This window comes from Schistocerca gregaria, chromosome 1, assembly GCF_023897955.1.
Source record: "Schistocerca gregaria isolate iqSchGreg1 chromosome 1, iqSchGreg1.2, whole genome shotgun sequence".
NCBI lineage: Eukaryota > Metazoa > Arthropoda > Insecta > Orthoptera > Acrididae > Schistocerca > Schistocerca gregaria.
Window position 1 is genome coordinate 592,659,656 of NC_064920.1, and position 11,483 is coordinate 592,671,138.

Below are 11,483 nucleotides of genomic sequence, written 5' to 3' on the forward strand. Positions count from 1 at the left end.
TGATGCCAGAGAGCAAAATGGCCTTCAGCCGCTGACCCGCCAAGCGAATGTACACTCTTCGCTTACGAAGTTCTCTGATCACACTTCGTCACTCGCCGTAAACACGAATAACTCCCAACCGCCGGCGTACTACTAGTAGTACTGTGTCGTCAGTTCCCGTTCCGGCATTCTTGCTCGGTAATCTCAAGACATTTCCGGTAATCTTTTACTAAATGAGGTTCCTGCCTTGCAAAATGAAAATTACATGGGCTTTTGACCAAACATTACACTGTCAATACGCCACTAATTTACCAATATTCCTGCTAATTCAAGAGCAAAAAATAAATATTATAAGAAAGATCGATAATTGATACCGATAGCATATCAAGCACAAATCGTAAATCACATCTGTAGGCTGTCTCAAAAGCTCATTCGCTGCGCGATGGTAAACTAAATAAGAAATGCACGAACACAACAGCGTGCAACCAACATCGCTATCAACGATGCAAGCACAGTTTAAACAGTGTTATAAACCACTTAATAGCTGCAATCATTTCTTCTAGTGAACTACTATTCTTCTATGTAGAACACTCCTCATACAGTTTACTAACTTCGTCTGACAGCACCTACACAGATAAACAAAACACACACACACACACACACACACACACACACACACACACACACACACACACACACAAATACTCTCCTGATTTTTGACGACTTTACGAACAAAGTGAACTCAGCGACCACACCGCTGCGGAGCAGCGGTCGATTGCTGAGACGTATTGCGTTATCCTAGAGCACTAATCGACATAAGTAGTGGGCGTACTTACTGGGTAATACATTCCCTGCGGCGGAAGAAAAAATGCCCCTGAGCCCCACAGTTTGGCTGTTGGTGATGAACGGCTAGCACATAGAAATCTCTGTACCGACGGCACACCGCACTCGCCCTTGCCCGGCTTACGACCAGCCTGGACGGAAACACCGTTCACAACACGTCACGTTCAACCGGCGACGGAGCTACACGGACTGGCCACTCTCTCGGTCGGGCACACGGTAACAAGCGCCGCAGAACTGTGACTACGATAGCCGGGCAGCAGGTTAGGCACGCTCGTAAGGCGAGGGGACGCGAAACGGTAAGCGACTGCACACTCACACACTCGCGCGGGCCGGCAGCACACTTCACTTTCCCGACTTGGCTGCTACCTTCAGACTGCCCCACCGCCTCTACCGCCTCGCCTGCAGAATGCAGATCAATGAATTCCCCTCCGCACCGCCAGCCAGCGGGGACTGTTGCCAACTCTTCGCGCGCGACTCCACCGCCCTGACATCTAGCGGCAGCTGGTGCAACTGCGACAATCCGACGGACAGCGCCCTCTTCTCGGCTGTGGTGGCGGCACTGAATCCGACTGAAACCGTAATCTTTCTTGTATGAACATGAAACTAATTCTCAACGAATTAATGTTATTTCTTTCAATTTATCAGAAGTCTTCAAGTTAAACGCTAGTAGTTTCCTGGTGTCAAAACAGTGACGGGAACATGATCATATGCACAAGAGACTCCCGTTCCCAGAAAAAAACTCAGTAATGAGGAATTAAAGACAAAATTGCATTTCTTATCTGTTGTTCTGTAGTGCCTCGTAAATTGAGCTTGTTCCTTCAGTGACGTGTCAATGGCTTCCAAACAAGGTGAACGCAATCGTGGTCCAAAATGTAAGACTGGTTTATTGGTGTGCCCTTCGTTGTGATAAGAATGGAAGATGCAATAAAGGTATTCAGATTTAACGTTTATGAAACGGATCAAATAAATTACATATAGTGCATTGCGTACCTCAAACAAAGTGCTAAGTAAAATAAATCTTCAATTAAAAAAAAAAGGAACATACAATTCACAGCCAAAAGAATAGGATCACTCACAAGACCAAGGTCATTTTATGAACAAGTGACGTGACAGGTAGTTTAACATTGAAGGAATATATGACGAAAAATTCAGACCAAATGAAACACACAAGCCACAGTACTGTGTGCCCAACCAGTCGCATCAATACATCGTTTATCCCCTCTGAAAGCGACACAGGCGTGTATTCCCGCATGCAAACGATCATAAAGGTGCCGAATGACATCCAGCAGTAGATGGTCCCGAGCATTTTGCACCATTTGCTGCAGTTTGGCAAAGGTTCTTGAAGGCTCTGGAGGACAAGTAAAGACCATGTCCCCTATGTGTACTGGCGGAAGATATGCTGCTCCTGTTGGCCAGGGCTGCTGTACACCACGAAAAGTACGTTGCGTAGCAGCAACTTACCTGGTAAAGCATTGACCTACGGAAAACAGACCATGTTCCTGCCGAAGAAGCAGCAGCAGCACGGTGATTACGTGTGCAATGAAGCGGGTGCTCTAGTGACTCTACCCTACAGAAACACCAAATGCGATGGCGACAGCAGGAGGCCTGGGGTATCGGCCGCTCACCATGTCTACGCCGTACACGTATACGTCCATCATCCCTATACACACAGACCCTACTCTCACCAATAAAGGCGACAGAGTGCCATTCCACTGCCCAGTCAACTCATTACGACACAAGAGTAGCCGTCCTCGTTGATGTCTTGTTGTCAGTGGCTGATAGGCCACAGGCACACGTGATCTTGGTCCTGCTATAAGCACACGGTTCCCAATGATCCTCAGTGACCGTAGCCTGTAAATTGCACACAGTGAAAGGCCGAGAACCCGCGCCGGCCCGTCCGTATATGGTGTCCTGATGAAGAGGACTGGAGATGCTCGAATGAGAACTGTAATGTCAAAAATTTTAGAGTCGGAAGCGGTAACAGCTTTTTTCTGTTAGTCCCAATATTTTTTTTCTTTTACTTGCAACCAGATCTTCAGAAAATACAACGGAAAAATAAAACCTGAACCACAAACATAAAATGCGAATTACAAACACAGATTTTAAATATCGTATCTCTTCTATTGGACAAAGAATACTTTAAAATAAAGTACGGTCTGTTCCTGTGGATCAGCATATGTTACAAGTAATGTGCACAAGATGCGTTCGTTGCTAGTCAAACGAAAAGGCCATTTTGGATGTATGCAGGATGAGCCATAACTTCAACAACAAAATTTCGCAAGTTGTCTAGAGATATTTCAAATGTTCAAATATGTGTGAATTCCTAAGGGACCAAACTGCTGAGGTCATCGGTCCCTAGACTTACACAATACTTAAACTGACTTAAACTAACTTATGCTAAGAACAACACACATCCCCATGCCCTAGGGAGGACTCGAATCACCGGTGAGAGGGACCGCGCAGTCCGAGACATAGCTCCTCAAACCAGGCGGCCACTCCGCTCGCTACGGATATTTTCCGACTGTTTTGGTATGAGGTTGCATTCAGTGATTCGTTACAGAGTGATTACATTTCATTGATTTTCTTACCCTTTGCATCCGTACTGCATTAGAAATATCTGCACAACAGTGTCATTGTTGACAGTATGCGTTGTATATCTTGTTTGGAGACAAAATTATTCCATTCACTCATGGTACTTACTATTGACAACACTAAGGCCTATTTTACTCTTGGTCCTCAAGCTTGCATTCAGTACTGCTTGGTCCAGTCTCGGGTTGTTTGTTTCCAGCAGTGTTAGTACGTTAACTGTGATACACAACGGTATGGATAGATTGATTCACGGCAACCCCGTAACAGCAGTTTTGCATCTTTACGTATAGCAATATCTTTTCGTGTTAATATGTTTTGGTGACTGGATATTACAGCGTTTTTCACTGTTATAGAAGTATTTTCACAGAAACAAAGGTAATTCTAGTAACAAAGGTTGTTATGTAATAATTGCATTATTGTTTCATTACGCGCCACCTCAGACCACGGGTCTTAATACCAAAATACTCAAAAAATATCCCTGAACAAACTCCTGAAATTTTGTTGATGGAGTTCTGATTCATCCTGTATAACTGACATGAGTTGTGCGTAGCTTCTTCTCCCGCTCCCAACACTACGTGTGCGCGTCCTCTAAGCGTGGCATAAAACATGAACTCAATTTTTTTATAACAATAATTCTACAGCTACATCCATACTGTACAAAACACTGTGAAGTGCACTAGCGCAGGTACTTCCTACAGTAACAGTTATTAATATTTCTTCCCGTTCCTTTCACATATGGGACGGAGAAAGAACGACTGCTTAAATGCTTCATTGGGCACCGCAGTTGGTCAAAACTGACCTCGGTATCCCTACGGGACAGATACGTAGTATATTCACAGATTCATAATTTAAAGCTGGTTCTTGACTCTTACTAACTAGGCTTTCTCGGGATAGTTTGCCACCATCTCCAAGCGTCTGCCAGTTCAGTTTCGTCAGTATCTAAGTCACAGTATTTATGTTCGGTCGGCCACCACTGCTCCAAGAGTGCGTCGATCTTGTCTTGCGTATGTACAACGCGAGCTCCCGGAGCCTGGTCGACAGGTATGGGAGTGTTCCGTAGACTACTCCTCAAAGCAGCGTCACACCACCGATACATTGTGCCCAACATGTGCAGCAGTCCGTCGATGCGTCTACCCAGTTTCCGGCAGGCCCATAACATGAGCTCGTTTAAATGGCTGCAGGTTCATGCACTCGTCGATGGGGCATGGTTGTTCCCTAGAATGAAAGTTGCAGTCGCTGTTCACCTCTAAACTCAGCACAGTAATTGTCTGCACAGGAAAAGCAGAGGGTTCACAGACGAGCATTCTGCGCGCCATCTGATCGCCGATGACTGTGACAAACGAATCAGTAGCACTACAACTGCTCATTATGCACACATAATATACCCTGGTACCACCGAGCTTAGTCCTCGAGGACACTACCAAAGTGACGAACACTTTGAGAGGTGGTAGTCTAAAGAAGAAAAATGAGTCCAATAAACATGGGTCCAGAAACGCATACTTTCCAAGGTAAACGCGTGTTTGTAGGAAGGGCTGCGTGACGCTTGGTTGGGGATATTAGCACATGTGTCAGGAGGGTATTACGTCTTACTCACAGTACTCTACTCGGCATTAGGTGGTCTACAGTCGTTCAAGTCGTGTTGTAGGCTACGTTAGTTCTCAAATGGTTCAAATGGCTCTGAGCACAATGGGACTTACATCTGAGGTCATCAGCCCCCTAGAACTTAGAACTACTTAAACCTAACTAACCTAAGGACATCACACACCGTAGCGGTCACGCGGTTCCAGACTGAAGCCCTTAGAACCGCTCGGCCACATCGACTGGCTACGTTAGTTTTCACCGTGTTTGTGTGCCTTATTGCACAGTACTGTCAATCCTGGGTAAGTATCATGGTGTTCTACCTTCTTCCAAACGCAGTTGGACTTATGTGCTTATTGTTATAAATGGTGTAGTACATTTCCATTTTCTCTCTTCCACCACTTCTTAGCAATGGAAGCCTACTACTCGACAAGTGGAATGGTGGATATGATATTTTGCGATGGACACAGGTACCCTTGCACCTCGGAAGACTGACAGTGGAAGCCCCTGCACAGTTCTCATGTCTGACATGGAGGAGTATATGCTACGTTCGGTGGAAGAAACCCCTGGGTGTGCGACGATTAGCGGCACCAGAAGGCTTGTCTCGCTCTATGGGCAGGTACTTCACGAACAATTCCTGTACCCGCGCGTTCAGGCCTTAAGGTAACAGGAGCATCATGGTAGACGGCGGGTTTGTCAAAGGCTATTGCAGAAGTGTGCAGCAGATCCACAGGTCCCATCCAAGATTCTATTTAGGGATGAGGCAGAGTCCACAAGAAATGATGATGTAAATTTCCATAGTCAACATGTGTGGGCATATATAAATCTCCAAGCAATTCGGGAAAGAGGGTATCAACACCGATTCTGAATGAACAAATGGGCAGGTGTATATGGCGATAGATTAATAGGGCCATACTTGCTATCACAAGGATTAACTGGGGTGCATTGTCTGGGCTTTCTCATTAACATATTACCATGCTGGAGGATGTGCCACTATAGCAACGACTGCAAATGTGGTTCATGCATGATGGCGCACCACCACGCTTTCGTCACAATGTGCGCGAACATCAGACACAGGCATTCCAGGACCACTGGATTGGTCATGGGGGCACCCCACACCTTTGCCTGCTCTTTCCCTGGGCTTCAGTCCCCTAGACTTCTGGTTATGGGAACTGGTCTACGCCACTCCAATCAAAGTTGTGCGGACACCACAGGGTCGCATCTTCAATGCTTGCCAGCATGTATAACAACAACATGGTATACTTCAAAGTCTGCATCATTCCTTACGCCGGAGGGCTGAGCGGTGCACTATCACGAATGGGCGCCACTTTGAACACCTCCTGTAAACACGTGTTTATCACAGAAAATGTGCACTTCCGGACCCATGTTTATTGGACTTATTTTTCTTGTTTCGATGAGTACTACCACCTCTCAAAATATTCAACATTTTTTTAACGTCCTGTACAGTTCTCTGCTCCTCAATGAACGTATTAGGTGATAGGAGTGCATCCCTAAATCGACTATAGCATGTTCCCCAATGTTTTTTTTTTAATTTTTTAAGGATTTCTCTTAGTCCTTCACATGTGTAGGGACAGCAAAATTGGCGATGTGTCTCTCAGAATGGGAAGACTTCAGAGAAACATAAACTGCAGATGTTACAGCCAATATTTCTTCCATTGTGAAACACCTCATGCATAGTTATCCTCCAGTTTACGTTTAGTGGAGGACGTCCCCCCAAAACTATGAAATACTTGAGTTGATCAAGTTCAGTCTCACACTTTCGTCAAGTTTTCAGTAAAGGAGTCGTCAACTGTAGTTTACTTTGTTTCCTGAACTGTAATCCTACAAAATACTTGGGATGTGGATCGCTGAATGGTATAAAACATCTGTAGTGTGAGTTTATTTTGGTAATGTGGGAAACCACTCCTTACTTCAGTCCGTCAGGTAGTACTTCCTTTTACAGCGTTACTCTTCAGCAACACCACTATAAAACTATGAGTAACGGAGATCTGCCTTTATCTAACTGATATTTTGGCCCTAATGGTGAAACTTAAGTGAACGTAATGTAACATATTCTCCACTACTTCAACTTTCTCTCACATAAATTACTTTATAATGGGTTGTAGACGCTGATCTCTACTGAAATTAAAGATGTTGAATATGATTATACCGATTTATTATCAGAAAAACGTAAGAGTGAAATACGCTGAGCTAACATAATTACTCATCACCAGAAAGAAGATGACTAGTGCTGCAGTCGAACTGACGAAGGCGGGAATGGGTGGGGCCCTACAACACGGTTCCCGCTTGGTGTGTGGATAACGTAACGCGATTATAATTCACTGGACTCAAACTACACGCTAATGCACACGCATATGTACACTGATCAGCCAGAACATTATGACCACCTACCTGATAGCCGGTACGTCCATCTTTGGCACAGATAACAGCCGTGACGCATCATGGCATGGAACAATGAGGCCTTGGTATGTCGCTGGAGGGAGCTAGCGCCTCATCTGCACACACACACAAGTCACCTAATTCCCTGAAGTTCCAGGGAGAGGGGTGACGTCAAGTTCAATCACATCCTAGATGTGTTCGATTGGTTTCAGATTTGGCAAGACGGGGGCTGTTAGCACACCAATTGGAACTCGCCACTGTGTGTCCCTCGAACCATTCCATCCCCTTTGTGACATGGCGCATTATCTTGCTGAAAAATGCCGTCGGGAAACATTATCGACGAGAAGGACTAAATTTGGTCTGCAAACAGTGTACGATACTCCTTGGTCGTTATGTTGCGTTGAACAAGCTTCACTGGACCCATGAATGCCCACGTGGATGTTTCACGGAGCATAATGGAGACGCGGCCAGCTTGTCTCCGTCTCGCAGTACACGTAGCAAGGAGCTATTCCTCTGGTAGACAACGGATTGGCGTCCTCTCATCAGCATGATGAAGAAGTATCGGGATCCTACACACCATGCAACGCTCTGCCACCGCGCTAACGTCCAGAGCCGATGGTCACATGCCTATTTCCGTCGTAGTTGCCAACATCATGCATGGATCGTCGGCTGCGGAGGCTCACTGTTCGGTGCACTGTGTGTTCAGACATACTTGTACATGCCCAGCATTGGAGTTTGAAGTTAGTTTAACCATAGTTCGCCGCCTATCCTGTTTTGACAGCCTGCCTGGCGCATGACGTCCGACATTTGTCATGCGAATTTGCCGCCCAACGCCACAATGTCTGAAAGTATTTTCACCTTGGTTGGCCTCGTCTTGAACTCACCGCAGCATTCCTCGAACACCTGACAAGTCATGCAGTTTCCGAAATAATCGTGCCGAGTCTCCGGGCCATCACATCTCCGGCCAACTGTCAAACTCAGATAGATCGGGCCTCCCAATTCTGCACACGGACAGCATGCCCACTGATACTACATGCACATGTTGAGCCCTATTTGTCGAGCTACGGCTGCTGCTGTTTGCAGGGACAAATGGCGTATAGGGTGAGCAACTGACATAGAACATTCCCATCGAGCCGGAGCAGCTTAGTGATACCACGTGATGTCGGATGTGTGCATTGCGGTGAACTAGGCGCCGCAGTAGGGACTCGATGGACGTACCATCAGCCTCTATTGCTCGATACAGGACGCGGAACAGCTTCTTCATACCAGACACCAAAGTACGATACTCCACAAACCAAGGATTACGGTAAGGAAATTCGGTCGGATTTGCCTCTTAGCAACAAACCGATAATCGACCAAAATTGCCTTGCACCTAATCCCAAGAGTACGATGGGCCACAGAATTCCGGTAGTCTGGTCACGACTCCTCTCCGGCAGTCTAATTTCGACCCATATCCTCTCCGTACAACATCCAAAACGCGATTCTTATCTGTAGTATTAAATGCCTTTCAAAACCATATGCTCCACATGGAGTTGTTTCAAAAACCACGTTCCACCACTAGTGGACTGTGTTTTTAATCAATAGCGTATTTTTTTAATGCTTGGTACTGCCTCCTCCCAACAGATGGGCAGATTGTCTTCGACCAATCCTCTCTCCACTGCGACACATGCCATCCGACACATGCCCCGACATCACAGTCAGCTTGTCAATCAAGACATCGCTACTCTCTTCGCGCGATAACACCGACGTAGGAACCAGAGCACAAAAAAAAAAAAAAAAAAAAACACCTCTGATAAGGCCTGGGCTGTGGACGTCAATCTGTGCCGACCCATTTTGCTGACTGAAGCAAAAAGTTTTCCTTCACAGGCCAAAAATGTGTTCTCCGTGAGGCTCACAAAAAAAGTATATATCAGGGCTACCTACGAAAGCTGAGACGCACTCTCTCCTCTGCAGGGATCAATTACTAGCGTCCTGTGCCGGTGCCGTCCGGCAAAGGAGCAGTAAAAACTCTGGCGCCGGCCTCTGAGCGAAATGGCTCGTGTCCCGCAATTTGCGTGTCCCTGCAGGACATCAGTCTACACCTCCTAACCGAGACTCTCTCCGCCTGTCGCCCCGTATACCTGAGCTCAGCCCTTCGCATTTTTAAGTTGTCTGCCATAAAGTGATTGTTTCGCTATCTATGCTATCGGCGACCGCTGCACTCAACAACAGCTTCAACTGGCCATAAGGAAGACGTATTTCCAACACGATCACAATTACTTCACCTCGAAATACAGCATGCAAAACTTCATCACAACCAACAATAAGCCTAATCAATAACAATCCTCCATACTGTTCATTGAATTGGTCAATGTGTGTTCTTGATGCTGCACGAGTGCCCTAATCTGCGTATGGTATCAATTAGGTGCAAGAGAGGCGAACGCAAAGGACTAGCCACCCTTCACTGGTTAAAGTGAGGAACTGAATACTTCGTGACTTTTGCTAAAGAGTTTAAATGATAGCAGTTGGAGTGTAAGCACACTCTGCCTTCTTTCATTGTGTCCTAGACGCATTTTCGCATGCAAGGCTTGCAAGCGTAAATTGTGCTACACTTAGTCGGTACAACAGTGAGTTAGCCGTCTGCGGGATGTACCACACGCATGCGCAGTTGTCGATAACTGATGTGCGGGCCTCTACAGAACTGCTCGAGGCAGTCCTGTGATATTCATCATGAAGGAAGGAAGGAATTTGCTCAAATAGGTTAGAAGGAAAGATGAAGGAAAATATTTCCGCCTTGCACAAGACGGTCTGGATCCTGTTCTAAAAGAATATATAAAACGTAAAAAAAATTAAAACACGGAGATAAGAGTTGGACATTGTTATGTGATGTCCTAGCATTGGATTTGAAATGGTTACTCATTCTGCTGCTGACAATGAAATACCGTGATTACAGAAGTCGCAGTGAATTACTACCTTCTCTTTCACATAGCAGATGGGGGAGACATACACTAAATATGTTTATTTCTGAACTACGGAAACAATACTTTCTTTACATGAAGTCCACTACGTACATGTTTATTCATGAACTACCGGAACAATGTTTTCAGAACATTAAGACCTTTTCACAATTGCGCCTACTTGGTTTCCACAACATACGCTCACAGCGTGCAACGAGAACGTATATTCCATTTCTGTAGCATGAAATGTAAGAATAATTCACTAACATAAATGTAAGAAATATCCTACTTTATAGTTTCCTTGATAGACAGAAATATATTTTTTGAATCACACAACAAATACGTGGGAGGGTGCTACAACTGAAAACTACTAAACGCGATCTAGAACTGGCAGTACAGTATATGAAGAAGAGCGCAAACAGCAAAAGTTGTTGCTCAGTTTGTACAGTACTTAAAAATGTATTTATGTGGTTTATTATTGACTGAGAGCTATACTTTTATCGTGCTCTTTGTCTCATGAGTTAGAGAAAAGATGCTTCGTGCTTTACTGTCATCTGTTCGTTCACACTACTTCTCTGTTCTGGAAATGTGGTATATTTCAACGTGCACAATGCAATCATCTGATGTACAAACTAAAGATCTCGAACTAACCGAGGAACGTCAGACTAGAATTCTTCCATTTATTTTGCGTGTCCTTTGTAAAATCAACATTCCTCTTGAAAGTGTTATTTAAATTCTCCAGACCAGATGCATCTCCGGATTCACTAATGGCCAACATAGAATTTCGTTTTTCTTCTTATCCTCCCAGGTACACTACAAAAACAAGATCCTTTAGCAATCTTCTCATTGCTATTGTTTAATTAGGGCGCTTAGGGCCGTTGCCATCAGCGCAATCTTCACATTAAACTTACAGTGATTGTCGCGTCACTGGCTCTGCGTTGTTAAAGTAATTTCACTTGATCCTGTCAGACATACAGAAGCTCAAAATATGGTAGAAAGCGAAAGAAATTGCTTCTAAAGTAAAAATATTGTGCTTCTATCTTATGTCCATAGTATGAGGAAAGTATCTGGATAACGATATGTCAGTTTTTAAGGTTTCTACTTAGTTACAACAACTTGGTGACTTCATACACAAGGAAGCGTTTTCGCAAACATACG

At 45.0% G+C, this 11,483-nt stretch overlaps 1 protein-coding gene across 38 annotated transcripts in view; it reads right to left on the bottom strand.

Annotated features, from left to right (window-relative positions):
* Positions 1–1,334, bottom strand: part of LOC126357786 (RNA binding protein fox-1 homolog 2-like) — a 399,772-nt gene extending 398,438 nt beyond the window's left edge. For 9 of the 38 annotated variants that reach the window (XM_050007525.1, XM_050007496.1, XM_050007515.1 and 6 more), the window contains exon 1: positions 816–1,266. In XM_050007525.1, the coding sequence (XP_049863482.1) occupies positions 816–827 (12 nt within the window). In that variant the 5' untranslated portion in view covers positions 828–1,266. Of the gene's footprint in view, positions 1–815 lie in introns of all 38 variants that reach the window. The other 29 variants (XM_050007524.1, XM_050007514.1, XM_050007520.1 and 26 more) reach the window with 11 other exon arrangements.
* Between the last annotated feature and the right edge of the window lie 10,149 nt (positions 1,335–11,483).